The 18,081-nt window shown below is 46.2% G+C and overlaps 1 protein-coding gene across 1 annotated transcript in view; it reads left to right on the forward strand.

The window, feature by feature from the left end:
- LOC142592671 (uncharacterized) overlaps positions 1–17,798 on the forward strand; it is a 473,797-nt gene extending 455,999 nt beyond the window's left edge. Inside the window, exon 52 of the mRNA XM_075704237.1 lies at positions 17,597–17,798. Coding sequence (XP_075560352.1) covers positions 17,597–17,678 — 82 coding nt within the window. The 3' untranslated portion in view covers positions 17,679–17,798. The remainder of the gene's footprint in view (positions 1–17,596) is intronic.
- Positions 17,799–18,081: the final 283 nt, after the last annotated feature.

Below are 18,081 nucleotides of genomic sequence, written 5' to 3' on the forward strand. Positions count from 1 at the left end.
TCGCGTTTGTTCCCTCACCCAATCTGCTCTTTTCTTATCCCTTAACGTTACACCTATCATTCTTCTTTCCATAGCTCGTTGTGTCGTCCTCAATTTGAGTAGAACCCTTTTCGTAAGCCTCCAGGTTTCTGCCCCGTAGGTGAGTACCGGTAAGACACAGCTATTATATACTTTTCTCTTGAGGGATAACGGCAACCTGCTGTTCATGATTTGGGAATGCCTGCCAAACGCACTCCAGCCCATTCTTATTCTTCTGATTATTTCCGTCTCATGATCCGGATCCGCCGTCACTACCTGCCCTAAGTAGATGTATTCCCTTACGACTTCCAGTGCCTCGCTGCCTATTGTAAATTGCTGTTCTCTCCCGAGACTGTTAAGCATTACTTTAGTTTTCTGCATATTAATTTTTAGACCCACTCTTCTGCTTTGCCTCTCCAGGTCGGTGAGCATGCATTGCAACTGGTCCCCTGAGTTACTAAGCAAGGCAATATCATCAGCGAATCGCAAGTTACTAAGGTATTCTCCATTAACTTTTATCCCCAATTCTTCCCAATCCAGGTCTCTGAATACCTCCTGTAAACACGCTGTGAATAGCATTGGAGATATCGTATCTCCCTGCCTGACGCCTTTCTTTATTAAGATTTTGTTGCTTGCTTTATGGAGGACTACGGTGGCTGTGGAGCCGCTATAGATATCTTCCAGTATTTTTACATATGGCTCATCTACACCCTGATTCCGTAATGCCTCCATGACTGCTGAGGTTTCGACTGAATCAAACGCTTTCTCGTAATCAATGAAAGCTATATATAAGGGTTGGTTATATTCTGCACATTTCTCTATCACTTGATTGATAGTGTGAATATGGTCTATTGTTGAGTAGCCTTTACGGAATCCTGCCTGGTCCTTTGGTTGACAGAAGTCTAAGGTGTTCCTGATTCTATCTGCAATTACCTTAGTAAATACTTTGTAGGCAACGGACAGTAAGCTGATCGGTCTATAATTTTTCAAGTCTTTGGCGTCCCCTTCCTTATGGATTAGGATTATGTTAGCGTTCTTCCAGGATTCCGGTACGCTCGAGGTCATGAGGCATTGCGTATACAGGGTGGCCAGTTTCTCTAGAACAATCTGTCCACCATCCTTCAACAAATCTGCTGTTACCTGATCCTCCCCAGCTGCCTTCCCCCTTTGCATATCTCCTAAGGCTTTTTTTACTTCTTCCGACGTTACCTTCGGGATTTCGAATTCCTCTAGACTATTTTCTCTTCCATTATCGTCGTGGGTGCCACTGGTACTGTATAAATCTCTATAGAACTCCTCAGCCACTTGAACTATCTCATCCATATTAGTAATGATATTGCCGGCTTTGTCTCTTAACGCATACATCTGATTCTTGCCAATTCCTAGTTTCTTCTTCACTGTTTTTAGGCTTCCTCCGCTCCTGAGAGCATGTTCAATTCTATCCATATTATACTTCCTTATGTCAGCTGTCTTACGCTTGTTGATTAACTTCGAAAGTTCTGCCAGTTCTATTCTAGCTGTAGGGTTAGATGCTTTCATACATTGGCGTTTCTTGATCAGATCTTTCGTCTCCTGCGATAGTTTGCTGGTATCCTGCCTAACGGAGTTACCACCGACTTCCATTGCACACTCCTTAATGATGCCCACAAGATTGTCGTTCATTGCTTCAACACTAAGGTCCTCTTCCTGAGTTAAAGCTGAATACCTGTTCTGTAGCTTGATCTGGAATTCCTCTATTTTCCCTCTTACCGCTAACTCATTGATCGGCTTCTTATGTACCAGTTTCTTCCGTTCCCTCCTCAGGTCTAGGCTAATTCGAGTTCTTACCATCCTGTGGTCACTGCAGCGCACCTTGCCGAGCACGTCCACATCTTGTATGATGCCAGGGTTAGCGCAGAGTATGAAGTCTATTTCATTTCTAGTCTCGCCGTTCGGGCTCCTCCACGTCCACTTTCGGCTATCCCGCTTGCGGAAGAAGGTATTCATTATCTTCATATTATTCTGTTCCGCAAACTCTACTAATAACTCTCCCCTGCTATTCCTAGTGCCTATGCCATATTCCCCCACTGCCTTGTCTCCAGCCTGCTTCTTGCCTACCTTGGCATTAAAGTCGCCCATTAGTATAGTGTATTTAGTTTTCACTCTCCCCACCGCCGATTCCACGTCTTCATAGAAGCTTTCGACTTCCTGGTCATCATGACTGGATGTAGGGGCGTAGACCTGTACAATCTTCATTTTGTACCTCTTATTAAGTTTCACAACAAGGCCTGCCACCCTCTCGTTAATGCTATAGAATTCCTGTATGTTACCAGCTATATTCTTATTAATCAGGAATCCGACTCCTAGTTCTCTTCTATCCGCTAAGCCCCGGTAGCACAGGACGTGCCCGCTATTTAGCACTGTATATGCTTCTTTCGGCCTCCTAACTTCACTGAGCCCTATTGTATCCCATTTACTGCCCTCTAATTCCTCCAATAGCACTGCTAGACTCGCCTCACTAGATAACGTTCTAGCGTTAAACGTTGCCAGGTTCATATTCCAATGGCGGCCTGTCCGGAGCCAGTGATTCTTAGCACCCTCTGCTGCGTCGCAGGTCTGACCGCCGCCGTGGTCAGTTGCTTCGCAGCTGCTGGGGACTGAGGGCCGGGGTTTGATTGTTGTGTTCATAGGAGGTTGTGGCCAAGTACTGCACCAGGGTGGCCAATCCTGCTCTGGTGAGGGAGTGCGTTACCGGTTCTGGTCACCGGGATCAGGCCACACTCCAGGCCTGTTTGTGCAATTTTATCAACACGCGGATTTTTTTTTTTTTAATCCGGTGGAAAATTGCCGGCACCGGGATTCGAACCACGGACCTCTTGCACGCGAGGCGGGTGTTCTACCTCTACGCCACCGCTGCGCATCGCGACATCGTAAAAGTTATTTAGAGCTACCAACCGCGCTCACTGCCGACATGGTAACCATCCGACCTTCGCGTACCATGAATCACCGCGCGGACAACGTAGCTCGCGATAAGCAGGACCAAAGGTGTCATTCGCACCAGCGACCGACATACGTTCACGAGCGACTGTGACCCCGGCGAACAAGAACTGCTCATCGCCGCAGTGAAATACCAGGATGTGGCGATTGGTTCCGGTCTCGTCTGTTCGCGCAGCCAATGAGATGCAAAGTGGGCGTCAGCCGGGCTTCTCGGCTCCTACAATGCGGATTAGTTTAGCACATTTGCTACTCCAGTAGCTTGAATCAAGAATCGATCAAATTGGTCAGCTTGCGGGCTAATAAATTCGCTCAATTTTCCACTAAAGCTACCCTTTGAAACTCCCGTAACCACCCGTGTTGAATGCCGCCTAACACGAACCAGTTTCCACATCTAAGTTCCATAGCTGTAGTACTATGTGAACTTCTTTGTTGAGAATTACACAAATTGCAATGTTTCACCTGTTATTACGTAAGCCAACTGTTACTCGACAGTCGCATCATCTACAAGTTATTACCCTGACCCGTTCTTCCAAGCCAGCGTAACCACTTTCGGCTGCCCGCAATTTCTAATTGTTGCATATCGCCATAGCTGTAGCCTTGCCTCGAGTATTTGAGAAAGCATCGAACAGGTAGCAACACTTCTTCTTGGGCGCGTTGGTCGCAGCACATTGAGGCGATTGAAACGCAAAGGACACAAAGATGAGGAACGTTAAAGAACAGCCTTGCCTGCACAAAACGTGGTTTCCGAACGGTCTACATGCGTGGCTAGAATGCAGTTAAAGTTCAGTACAGCTCCGCGCCAACGTGCTACAATCAGATGCTTGGACTCGCTTATTAGGACCAAGTGTACGAGTTATTTTCATTACTTGTATTGAAAAGAGTTGGTAGCTCTCATTGCTTCCATCTGAATTTTGGCGAACTGGGCAACATCTGCCACGACATATTGCGGTCTGTTATCTTTGTTGTAGTAGAAATGAGAATTTATTTGGCAGGTAACACCGTTCTATATCTTAAATTGTATTACTCGAAGAGGAGGTCGTTGCGTGCAAGAGGAATGAAAATGCGTAAAGGAATAAATGACACAACTGCACTAGTTAATTTCTAAAAGATTGGTTTATCACTGAAATATTGCAATTTACGAAGTTTAGCCCATGAGTTCGCAAGGCGCAAAGTCTTTAGTGGATGAAACCGTTCGCGAGTTCTTGAAGCAACAAATAAGTTGTGCGTCAGTGCAAGAAACAGCCCTTTTGCAAAAAAAAAATGGAAGTGGGGTAATAGTGCATTTTGACCCCATTCAAATTTCACGGCGCGCGTTTCAAAACCGGTATCATACAAAATTTATTTTTAATCAGCATGCATAGGGGTCTCACCGGCTATAATGTTTGCAGCATGTACAGTCAAATTATTGGCAAAAAAATATTCGTAACAAAATTACGGTAACAAGTAGAATACGCAGTTTAATTTCTTGTCAATGTATTGCTCACATCTTTGGTCCGGTTCCTGGTATAAATATCTGCCGCAGGCAATTTTCATATCTTCAGCATAGAGAAAAAAAACGCTCTATATTGTCGAGCCTTCGAGTTGCCATACCACAGGTAGCGTGGTGTGTGTACAATGTAGATCAGGAAGCTCTTGCGAATTCACTTGAATAACACAATTTTCTTTAAACGATACATTTTTTCTATAAATTTACTGTCGAAAGAAAAATGCCACCACGTTCCAAAAGATACGCTACGCTCCACATTCGAAAAGTGTCTGACCTTATGATTGATTATGCAGTACGCTCAGGATGATAGTGACTGATAACAGCCTTTGCTATGTGTCAGCCGACGAATCCTTAATAATGGCAGCAAGTTATAGAACATTATTTCTCCGTCTTTATTTTCAAGCATCCTTCAAATCGCGGCTTATACCGCAGCGTCAGCGGTGGTTGGCATTATGCTTTTTGTTGCCCTGCTGACGCCACGCTCAGGTAAGTACACACAATTAGCCACGTCTAAATTGCATGAGGGGCCTTCCAACCTTAAGCACCGCATACATATTGCTTGCAGCGAACGTTTCTTTCTTCTCATTCGGGGGGGGGGGGGGGGGGAGGAGGCAGGATCAGGCGCACGTATATATAGACAACTAACATCTGAGATAGCAGCGACAAACTAATAATAATGACAACGGTGTTAGCAATGATGCGAACACTTCCCGGCGCTTCTTGAATGTTGATGATTTTTATCCATGCGGGCTGCCTGATTGTTTTTTATCTGCGTTTTCTAAAAAACCCGCGATTATGGTCACTTATCAGCTGTCCGCTTTCGTAGCTTTCATCTGCCTTCTGCAAAATAATTCAAGTGAGAACTGTCGCGATAATGTTTGACTTGTGCCTGTCAAATGGACAGAATGTAGCAGTGCCACACTGACATTTACCTTAATTGTCTCTAGTGGTTTCATGCCCCTCTTAGAATACCAGCGTCATTGCCGGCCTTACGTTATAACGGCTCAAATGGGTTAGGAAATTTCCCCGCGACGCTTTGAAATCTGATGCCTAAGCTAAACTATTACTAGTTATTGTTTTCAATGTAGTTGATTGGACTATCTTGACTGGTATGTGGGAGGTCGGCAAACAGATTAATTCGCGGAGATTGTCCTCAATGGCATGCATGACTACATCTCTCAGTCCAATTCCAAACAATGAAAATTTTGGTATTGGTTTTCTGCTGAACATACAACTGTTACAGTGTGAAAAGCGTGCCCACAGATAAACTAGAAGTCCCGAGCCTAAGATTCTTTTTTGTGAACAATTTCAACCTGTGGGGGCGGTAATGAGGTAAATAACATATGCCATTTACTTTATTCTTTTCTTTTTGTAAAAACACTGCTTCCAATCTGGAAGCTGTTAAATTGTGTTCACTGCGGAATTTCACCCCGCCTTAGGTGGAGTGATTTCACGGCAGAATCAGTACAAACGACAGCGCTGCGGCTACGCGAACTGCTGCAGGCGTCGATGCAAGGTGAATTGATGACGTAAAACGACTCTAGGTGGGGGCGACAGTTACACTGACGACATTCAGTTCGTTATCGGCTGTTATCGCTTTTTTATCAATATTTGGGGCTTTACGTGCCAAAACCACTTTCTGATTATGAGGCACGCCGTAGTGGAGGACTCCGGAAATTTTGACCACCTGGGGTTCTTTAACGTGCGCCTAAATCTAAGCACACGGGTGTTTTCGCATTTCGCCCCCATCGAAATGCGGCCGCCGTGGCCGGGATTCGATCCCGCGACCTCGTGCTCAGCAGCCCAACACCATCGCTTTTTTATGGTCTTATCCATCGGCGTAGAACTATTATGAACAGTGAACAAGCGTACAACGGCGGAGGCCGGGTTTCGTGCGGCCGCACGAGGCTTATCTTGAAAGCGGCCTGCGGTATCTGCAGAGCGCGGCGAGTCAGCTTCGTGAGCGCTGTGTTCTCGCCGCTAGTTAAAGCGAGAGGTAGCACAAAGGTAAATTCGCTCGATGCTGTGGACTCCGTCTCGAAACTGATCGTCTTACTATACGAACGGACAAACGGACGCTTTCTTTTTCTTTTCTTCTTTTTTTTTGGGGGGGAGGGGGGGTAAGCATAGAAATGCTTGTGCATATAAATAGTGGCCACGGCGAAGATTCTATCCTCTGCCCCACCGCCGCGTCTACCGCTGCGGAGCAAACGGCGGTAACCACTTCGTCACCGTTGCGTTTCGCCACCATAGATAGAAATGGTCGATAGACTGCAGACGAAAATGGACACTATACCGGAAGAAAAAAATCTGTGGTTCAAATACTGGTCAAAGCAAATACGAAAAGTGAAAGTGAACGTTGGTTGTCTTAAATAAGGAGGCCCCACCTAGAATATTTTTCAGACTCATAAATTAGGCAGTAAGTACGGAACAAAACAACAACATATCAAGGAGGAGGATGGAAAAAAATGGAAGGCAGTGACGAGGTGGTGTATGAGAAAGAGCATGAAATAGAGCCAGGTGGAAACGAAGCTGGTGCTGAGAATTTTTAGCTGGAAGAAAGCAGAAGAGAAAATTCCTAAGCCCGCAGCCACCGGGTTATACGATGTTCCCGTTAGGCTGATTAATGAACTATGACCAAAAGGTAAGCAAGCTCTGTTGAAAGCAGTAGAAAAAACTTTAAACGATGGACGAATACCAGACAGTTGGCGACAAAGTAGAATGGGATTAATTTATAAAGGTAAGTGGGAAAAGATATAATTTACTGATATACACCGTTGATCATTACATCGTTTATGTAAAGGTTAAAAGTGCAGGCGATAAAGCATTGGCGTAAAATAATGGCATACTGGGAGAACTTCGATATAGCTTCAGAATTGGTAGGCATGTGGATGATAACCACATTTGGTCTTGCTCAGTATATTGATATATCCAGGGAGGAAAGGAGACCGCTATTTGTGGCTTTTTTCGACATAACCGGTGCGCAGACATCGTAGACCGCAACATATTGCGAGATATTCTGGAAGAGGAAGGCTTAGGAAACGAGTGAGCACACCTTTTGAGGGATCTTTACCAAGAAAATGCAAATTGCGGTGAATTGGAAGCGATTAGTAGCGAGTAGTTGACATCAACAAGGCACAGAAGCAGGGGTGCCCTTTATCCCAGCAGCTGTTCATGATGTGCATGGTCAGAATGGAAAGGGCGCCAGAGGGAAGGAATATCGTTAATCCCTCATGCAAACCGGTGGACACTATAGTAGAGCAGCAGCTTCTAAGTTTGTATTATGAGGACGATATATAACCCGCCGTGGTTGCTCAGTGGCTATGGTGTTGGGCTGCTGAGCACGAGGTCGCAGGATCGAATCCCGGCCACGGGGCCAGCATTTCGATGGGGGCGAAATGCGAAAACACCCGTGTGCTTAGATTTAGGTGCACGTTAAAGAACCCCAGCTGGTCAAAATTTCCGGAGTCCTCCACTACGGCGTGCCTCATAATCAGAAAGTGGTTTTGGCACGTAAAACCCCAAATATTATTATTATTATATGAGGACGATATTCGATTGGTTGGTGACAAGCAAAGCGATATATATATATGAACAGGAAGGTGAGAATTTGCGATTGAAGTTTAGCGTTAAAAAATCGGTTCAATGAATACATTGAAGTGTTAATAGAGACAAATATCTCGATATATGGATAAACGCAGGCAATACATGTACGCAAAAACGAGAAAAAAATAACAGCAAAAGGGAAGAGAAATGCGGCCGTAATGAAACACAGAGCGCTATGGGGAAACAATAGCTATGAGGTGCTATGGGGCACATGGAAAGGTGTGATGGTTTCAGAACTTTCATTTGGAAATGCTGTTGCCTGCTTGAACTCAAGGGTCAATAGGACACCTCGCACTGGGCGCTCATGGGATGTCTACAAATGAAGCTGTACAGGGTGACATGGGCTGTATAAGCGTTGAAGTGAGAGAAGCTCAGAGCAAAATTGGTTTTGAACGACTGAGGAACACGGAAGAATTTAAGTGGGTTGCGAAACTGTCTCAATATTTGTACAGGAAAAGCGTTGACTCAATTTGGAAGAAAATAACTAGGTGGTGTGGAGAAACGCATTTATTGGGCTATAGAGGCGCTCGGGGAGAGACCTCTAGTGGGTCGCGCCACTTGCAATACTGGGCGGAGTCTCTCATTCCGGGACCCCGTTGGCCTTGACCGCTGCGCAGGTCCGCCGAACTAGGACTTGTTGGGCCGATAGTTTTTGGCAGCCGAGTAGGGCCGCCTCTCGAGAAGGGTAGGGGTGATGGGTGGCGGGACGCAAACGGCGTTTTGCGTCGGTTTAGCGGGAGCCCCGAAAGTTGCCCCAAAAGATTTAGGTAAACAAACATGGCGGCATCCATCGAAGCGACGGCTCTAACCTAGCACCAAACGGGGTTCGGTTCATGGTAGCGCGTGAAGTTCGCGAGCTCGGAGAAGTGACTGCGGTTATCGCTTTCCCTCAACTAGCGTGTGTTATGAAAATTGATTCATTAGACGCCGCTGATTCCGAATTCGATTGTGGATATGTGGCTCGTAGGCCTAACGTGGCAGGCACGTAAAGTTGGTTACTCAAAACGAAGCGCAACTAATTGTTTGCTGCTTGCAGAATTACCCCTAAATTTCAATTAAACCTGGAAACACGAAAGTCAAAATCACTATTCTTATTATAAAATTGTATGTTTTATTTAATTATTTCTAATAGCTTTTCTCTGACGCCATAGTTGCGCTGTCAGCGCAAGAGATTATCCGCAAACGCAAAGCCATATCGTGGCCCTATTCTAAAACCATTCACTCCTGCGTGCCCCGACGCTAACACCCACAAGCTAGAATAGGGGCCCCAAACTTTTGGGGCCCCTATTCTAAAACTTAAATTTAGCTACGCCTGCTCGTGTCACGCGTACGTCTGAGCGCGCGCCGCTGCCGTTCCCGATGAGAAGTGGTAGACGCTCCGTCTCCGCATCTGTCAGGTTATCACGCGTCTGTCAGTCTTACTCTGACTTCCGCCACAGAGAAAGGAAACTTTTCTGTGCTTCCGCTGTAAGACGCCACCCATACGGTACTCTCCTCCGCTACCGTAAAGCAGGAGCGAACGTTAGCCGACGGGGGAGAGTAGGAAAGGACGATGGAAGAGGGTGGTGAACGGTCGAATGAGCCGCATCTGGCTGGTATTGAAGAAAAAATAGAGGAGGCGTTGGCCTGAAGCAACTCCCAAATGAAAGGGGATGAAAAATGGCATTCGTCCCTTATGTTCACAAGTTGGCAGATAGTTTGAAAAATATAGCAAGTAATGACGTGGGACTCGGGGCAAGGAATAAGCTGGCGCGTACCTGCCCTCACTTTAACAAGGTAAGAAAACCAAGGGCGCTATAACGTAAAACTATTCCAAACTTTTCCAATTCTGCAATCAGCCCTCCGCGATTGGTCAAAAACATTTTGGACTTCACCTGTCTGTCACGTGGCGTCATGAAAACAGCGATAGCTCCCCATCTGATATGACGTGTACACGCTGATTATGCATGATTTGACCGAACAAAGTAAAATGGTTACTTCTGATTCGACACCCTTTCGCCATGAGCCCTCGGCTATTGGTCAAAAGTTTTCGGACTGCACCCACTTCACCTGCTTGTCGCGCGACGTCCCAAAACCGCAACAACTCACAGCGTCAAATTGACGTGTACGCGTTAAAGATGCATTAATCAGCCGAACAATATTGAATGTTCTTCTGAATAGCCGCAGGCTGCCCCGTTCCGTAAAGAATAGAAGATGGCTGCCGCCGATCGCTCAGGCAATGGCTACTCGCACCGGCCGGAGAGCATGGGTTTATTTGCGCATAATAAAGCGTGTAACGTTTTTGAGCACTTTCGGCACGTTTACCACCTCGCTCTGCCAACTGTTCTTTGCTGAGCATCCGTTTTAGATGCATCCTTAACCTTCCGTAGCACGCCGCCGCGATTTTCGACCGGCCACGGCAAGCTAAGTAAAGGAAAGCGGACCAGTCGCAGACACCGACACCACCCTCTTCAGCCGGTTATCGATATTCAGTGCACCGGCTCAACCCCATCGAAACCCTCTCCACTTGAGCGTGCTCCTCGGCTCTTGTCAGCCAATTAGATAAGACAGGCCGCTCAGTATAGGCACTGTTATTCGTTTTTCAAGCAAACAAATGTGACCGCCTATAAACGAGGAGAGCGTTCGATTGTTTTTTTCAGACGACCCTGTGGGTCACCGCCCGATGCTTGCGTCGGCGGTTATGCAAATTTGACGTCAGGCGATTGGAATAAAAACATATTGTAATAGTATTACGTTAAGGGGCCCCAAGGCATGGTTATTTTAATCACAAGAACAAGTTTGTTGAATGCAGAATGGGCATGGTTCATCTGATCCTCTTCCCTTGCAGTAAAGTATATGCGGGGCAAAAAGACAGATGCGCAAACGATCGACTTGGGGAACTCTACGCATACTTTAAATCCACAGGCTAAACTCCTCTAGCCATGCGCTGCAGAAACTGAAGAAACGGCGGATGTACCCCGCAGTCTCAGAATGCAATGCATATTAACGGCAGTGACGGCTCTCGCACTCCTAATATTGTAAGCAGAAAGCGCGGTCTATACAGCCACTTGTCCTGTGTATGTTGTGCGGGTGCACATTACCTTGGTGCTTCTGTTGTGTCTTGTAATATCAAAAGCTCAGCTATCCATTGGACTCGCAGTGGAGGGGATGTGTTTCATCGTGGACGCCGACTAAATCGTGGCGGATTTGGCTTACGGTGTGTGCTCGAACATGGTGGCAGCCATAAAAGCAAGCCTCCAAAAAGTGAAAGGTGAGAAACTATTTAGATGTATAGTACATGTAATTAGTTTATCAGTACCCAGTAACTGATTAACTGTGTAACTAGTAACTAGTATAACTAGTTATATGTATCTCAGTGCGCTGCTTTTTCCACAGCGTCTTACTGCAACCGGGGTTTTCTGTGACTTGGAATCACAACAGACCTGCATCATTTGGTGCCACTCATTGAAAATAAGCGACGCTAAATTCTGCTATATCGCTGCATGTTCTTCAGTGGTGAAGTGTACTCTTTTTCGCAGGAAAGCTACAGATCAGTTGTTTTAAGATTGAAAGATGCCACAGAATTGGAAGATTCCAGCAGGGACATACACCTCCGATCAGTTTTAAGTTACTTGACTTTCGCGGTAAGATTGAAGTATTAATGAATGCTCCCAATCTTAAGAACTGGGGCATGCGCATTGGTGAGGACTTTTCCGCTCATGTTCGATCCGTTCGCAGGAAACTGTGGGATGCCACTGATTCCTACAGAAAAAAAAATGATTACGCTGTGTCTAAGGGTTATGTATTCATCGACAACATCCGCTCCGACTGGGATTACAAAACTGACGCCCTTACTACGGCTTCATCTCGTTCTTCTTATACTTCCCACAAGTCCGCTTCGGATGTCACACAGTGATGAGAGAAAATATGGCATGATGACCTTAAAATTTTAGATGTGAATGCCAGAAGACTTGACAGCTTTTAATGCTCCTCCTATTATCGGTGCTACCGAGACGTGGTTAGACCGTGACATTTTCGGTGCTGAAGTTACTCCACCTGGCCTTACCGTTGTGACCTGCGAGAGAACAAACAAAAGATGTGGTGGTGTCGCTCTATTCTTGCGGTCTGATCTTACCTTTTCGATTCTTTGTGGTTCTAATGAAGTAGAATTGTGTGGTGTGAACTGTCACTTGGCAACTGCTCTGTCGTTATTGGTGTAATTTATCGCCTTCCGGGGTCCAATGTTAAGCAACTGTACTCTTTAGAAGCATTTCTTCATCAAATATGTATGTCAAGTTCCCACTTCGTTCTGCTGGGCGATTTTAATGCGCCCATGCATTTCTTGGCAATTTCGGTCCATCACTGGCTGCGATTCTTCAGTCTGTAAAGGACTAATAAATAATTCCTTCTCATGTGACCTAAAACAAATTGTCACCGAGAATACCAGAGGCCACTTTATTCTAGACCTTGTATTTCTTAGCGGACATCTTTGAAAATAGATATACATGTGACGTTGTGGATAAAATTACTGGCCACAAAGCGGTACAAGTTCTTATTAATGTTCCTTTTCCTAAAGCTAAGTTGTTTTTTTGCACTTTTTATGACTTCACACAAGCTGGTGACCAGTCTATCAGTAATTTTCTTGCCGATTCTTCTGCGGGTTTTGATCGTCGCAGTGTCTACGACGATGTAAATAATTTGGTTGAGTTTTTCAATGCTGACGTATGCACATGCGTCAGGCACTTTGTTCCAATCAAAACCAAGAAACGTTGACGTGCCATGGATGACCAGAGAGATCCTTCACCTTTCTCGACGCCTTGCTGACTTAGGCGACAAAGACGCTCTGGTGACTCTCTTGCAACCACCCTGTTTCAGACTACTAAGGATGAACTTCGACTAAAAACTAAAGCAGCCAGAAATTTCTTCTACGCCATCACTTTACCTAGTTTGCTAAAATCGAATCCGGTCTCCATCTCGATAGAGGCTGGTGATGCGCCTGACTAACCGGTGCTTCTCCTTTATATATATAATCGTAAGAAGTCAACAGGGACACCGTGGACAACATAACGGAAGGTATTTGCACTAATTCTATTAAAGGGACACTAAAGGTTACTATTAAGTCAACGTGGCCTGTTTAAATACCATCCCAGAAACCTCGAAACGCTTGTTTCGTGCTAAGAAGATACTTATTTAAGAGAAAATGCGCTCTGAAGCGTCCGCGTACCTCTAGCGCAGTTCAAATCGCCCGCCCTCCGATCGAGGAGCGGTGACGTCATGATCTCATAGTGACGTTGCGCCGTCGGTGAGTAAAACGGCGCCCGCAGACGGCGCTACGGCTTTTCTGCGCAAAACGCAAACGCGTAGCCGGAAAAAGAGCCAAGACAGAGCCGACAGCAGCGCGAAAGCGGAACTATGGTGGCTAGCGGAAGGGAAAGAGCGCGACGATAAGCTGGTTCTTTATCTTATGACGCCAACTTCGACGCTTGTTGCAATGGACAATGGACTGACAACGACACATTGGCACGCGATGCTGGGCTCGACTTCAGCAATTTAAGCACTGATGAACGTGACCTGCTGCTGAGGGCTCGCGCTGCCGGCGTCGTTGCGTACTACTACGACGGTGGCCTGCTTTGAAATACAACCACACGACTTCAGTAAGTCGGCGTTGAACTCGTAATCCTTTGAACGAAAGTGCAGCAAGCACACTATGCGATTTTTCGGCTCTTTGCCAACTCGCTGTGGAAGAGGTACGGCACTTAACCACTTCAAACGGAGAGGTTCACTCGTTGGCACACGGATAAGTAACGTTGGATTCACCGCTGCAACTGCCCTTGGCCAAGTTCCGCGGACCATTCGCGCATCCCACGACATCACATGGACGTAGCATTCTCGCTGCTTGTTCCAAATGCAAGTTTCGCGAGCCAGCAGGACCAGCGCAGCACGACGCGATAACGAAACAACTGAAACTCAAACCGCGCGCGGCGCAAAGTCGAGCGGGCAGAGTCGAACGAAAACGAAACCTTCCGATCGCCCATACTACTCAAAGGTAACGTCAAAATGTTATTTTTTTCTTAGAATCGAATAGAAGTACACAAGTAGAATTTTCTTCCGTCTTATAATCTAATGAAATGATCTTTTTAATACGAGTAGTTGAGCACTAGAGACATAAATTATCGGGCTAGTGCCGGAATGTCGCTGGGGGTCTCAAATCGTGTTATGCATTTTCCTCAATTTCTCGGTTACTAAAGCTCTATTCGCGATTATATTGACGCCTTAGACGTTCTAAAGCATTGCTTTATCACTTTAACTTGACTTCATAGCAACATTTAGTGTCCCTTTAAAGAAATGATAAATTAATAGTGCTTGTGTCTGGAACTAATAACGTTATCAGTTCATCAGGGAATTTGCTCTTATAAGGTCTCCACCTGAACTTTAGACTTTATGCAGCCTTACGAAAACAAGGTTTTTTGTTTACTTGCATTAGGCCCGAAATTGCAAGACATCTCTCAACAAGCGTTGCGTGCGCAGAATGATGTATCATGATTACTTTCTAAGCTCATTATTACATACACCCAACACGTGCGCTCAATATTCATGCATATCTTAATATCGTGAAGTCCAAACCAAAGAGCACATCCTTCGACTGCTGCAACATTGCGTGATTATCCAAACATGTGAAACCAACTGGCACCCGTTGCAGCTCTAGTACGTCGTCACGTCACGCTAGTGTTGACAACATGCTCTGCATTGCGAGACCAACTGTGCTATCAAATTAGATTATCGTACTGGGATAATTAGCGCATACCTCTACTTCCCCTTCCTTCAGCTGTGTTAGATGGTAGCTAGCCCATATCGTCGTCCGACTCATCTACGCCAAGGATGTTGTTGAAGGGAAGGACTTGTTCTTATCGAGAACGAGGAATATGGGATTTAATTACAATATTTACGTGGAGGGTGGAGAACGTTACAGTTTATCAGTCTATCATGACTGAAAGAGAATGCACACTGAGCAGCCGCCAACGGCTGCTTAAAAAGACTCACTGTGGCATCGTCGGTGGCAGAGTGAGTGGCAACGACGCAGTGAGTGAGTGAGTGAGTGAGTGAGTGAGTGAGTGAGTGAGTGAGTGAGTGAGTGAGTGAGTGAGTGAGTGAGTGAGTGAGTGAGTGAGTGAATCCCTGGGTAGGGAAAACTGCGTACAGTCTTTGTCCAATGGGAGAGTCATCGTAGTCGACCCTCCTTTGAGGGGGAGGGTTCACGCACTCACTTCCGCACTTTGGTTTCACTGAACACACCGGTGTGAGAGGGTTCTTGTAGACGGGTCTTGTCTCGAGCAGGCGCCTCTTGACCCCAGAGCTGACCCGCAGTCAGTGGCCGCCGCGTCTGCCCATTGACTGTGACGACTTCTGGGGCCCGTGAGGTCCCACCGCAAAACACCCTGTTCCAGGAATTATCTTGCGACAAGCAAACCGTGAAGGCGACGGCGAATCAACAATACTCGGTCCGCCGACCGTCACTAGACATGCCGGCGTCGTCGAGCTGTTGAGGCGGCGCATTGTTTTCTTTACAAAGCGAGTCGTCGCAGCGGGCAGGGAAGGGTTCGGAGGTCGCTTCTCCGAAGATCGCCAGCCCCCGCAGACCAATCGTAACAAGCTTGACAGCATAATGCTTTCTCAACGAATTGATTCGCGATGTTTAACGTGGGGGAAGCATGCGCTATTGATTTTACAATGGCAAGAAATAGTGTGCGAATAGCTGTTTGTGAGAATGAACCGAATACAAAGTAAATAGTTTCAGAAGGGAATCAAATAACTAGCATTTTTCGAATAGTTTGCGCATAACGTGCAACCCTCCCATCAACAATTATCACATCCAGGTATTCATAACGGTACAATTCCTGCCATTAAACTGCACATCGAACCATACTTTGAAATCACAAATCGTGAATTCTGAACAAATAAGCACGTTGTCCATCTGGAAACTCTTCCGAGCATACGCGGACACTCATTATCATAGAGAGTTATAAAGGTAACGTGATGGGCGAACCAGTAATGTGCATACCTTCGCGGCCGACGAGAGGACACATATGCTGCATTTATCAATAATACCATACAATACTACACAATATTAACTCCTGAATGCCGCCTCTCAGAAAAATTTTATGGCGAGTGATCGTGTTTAGCCAGAAATATCTGCTTGTGTGAACAACAGTGTGCTCTATATATAGTACGTCCACTGAAAAATTGGAGGACGCTTAAGCTTCGCCTTCAAGAGTGAAACGCGACAGCGTTCCCGTCGACCCGCCAAGGGGTGTAAGGATGGATGGATGGATAAAACTTTATTGAATCTATTTGAATGTGGTTGGGCTCCTAGAAGGGGTGTAAGACAATGGGCTACGGCGCAGCGACTACGCGCCCCGCATCGGACGCGGTGAGCGTCGAGCAACGCAGCGTTCGGCGCGACAATGAAATGTGCGCCTGAGCAAGCGACGCACGCCTGAGCCTTAGAAACAGCTCGTTTCTAAGGCAACACCGCGTTCACTAGAGGCGCTTTTGTACAATGCCTCCTTTACTAGATGCCAGCCGCGTTGCTCGCTTTCCCATTGCGGCGGCGGTTCCCTTAGTTGAAGTTAGTTCAGCATAAATTCCGTGAGGCGGCGCTCGTTGCCTTTTCAACTTCCGGCGGATGTGGCAGCGGCGGCTGAATGCTCCGCCGGCGCTTTATACGCGCGGGCGTCTGTTAGCGAGCGTTATCGCGGGCCTCCGAGATGGCAACAGACGCTATGGTAATCTCGGAGGCCGCAGCACGTGATCTAGGTTGCAGATGTTCGCCACAAGCGGCGCTCGTTACCTTTTCGCGGAGGAGAGAAAAGGGAGAGCGCCAGGAACCGAGTTTACGGACAACGCGGTTGGCATCTACTAAAGGAGGCATTGTTTTGTACCGCTTTGAAGCATAGAAAAAAAAACTCGTGGCTCAGTGGTAACGTCTCCTTCTCACACTCCGGAGACCCTGGTTTGATTCCCACCCAGCCCATCTTGTAAGTTGTTTTTATTCATGAAGTGCCTGCTAGGATTTATCGCTCACGGCCAACGCCGCCGACGCTGACACCGACGCCGACGACACCGGCTTTTCTGCGACACGAGCTCCTTAACGCTTTCGCGTTAAAATTGGTATCTGGAGAGACCACGATGTTAGGTAGTCGCGTAGTATTCGAAAAATTATATTTTCATGTGCTGACTATCCCATTCGACGACTGAATTAAATAGTGGCGATTCGAAGAGCACAAGCGAATATGACAGTGTTCCTCGAAAGTTTCGAATGCTGGCACATCGCGTAGAATTGTAGGCTTGCATGCATCCCTGTTCATTCCTATCAGCTTATCCTTGGGATAAAACAATTGAGGAATAAAACAATGGGTATCAATCAAAAAACATTGCTTAAACGTTTAAAGAAATGTGATTGCCTTACTCACTGTTCGTGATCTGACGTCTGCTTGTTTTTTTGCTTCTGTCTTTCTTTCTTTTTTTGTGCAGAAACCTGAAGAAGGTGCCTGGAGATGACAAGGTCACCGTAGAGGAAGAAGCAGAGCGCGAAACTGAACCGTCGATGCCATAGATAGAATGCACTACTTGTCCACATGCTGAACTTCCTGTCACTGCCGAGTAAAAAAAAAATGAATGCCGCATCACTGGACATGGAGTACCAAGATTTCTGTTAATAAAGTGTTAAACTGTGCTTTACCTTCATTCCATGCAATACGAGAATCGGTAGACGTCCACGTTGTTATCTAGGCACCTTTATGTTATTTAGATGTTTCCGATATCATGCGCATGACAGAGCTTGTGTTACGACTTCTTTATTTCTCGAACGAAGTGAAACATTGTCAGAACTCCATGTTGGAGGTCAATTGCTCCACAAATAAAGACTGCTTGCACAAGGGGTTCACAATGGAGGTCCTCTTTGAACGAATTCTCAGCATGACGCCAGTTTCCCGAACTTTGCAAGACCGGGAATGCAC

This window comes from Dermacentor variabilis, chromosome 9 (assembly GCF_050947875.1).
Source record: "Dermacentor variabilis isolate Ectoservices chromosome 9, ASM5094787v1, whole genome shotgun sequence".
Taxonomy (NCBI): Eukaryota; Metazoa; Arthropoda; class Arachnida; order Ixodida; family Ixodidae; genus Dermacentor; species Dermacentor variabilis.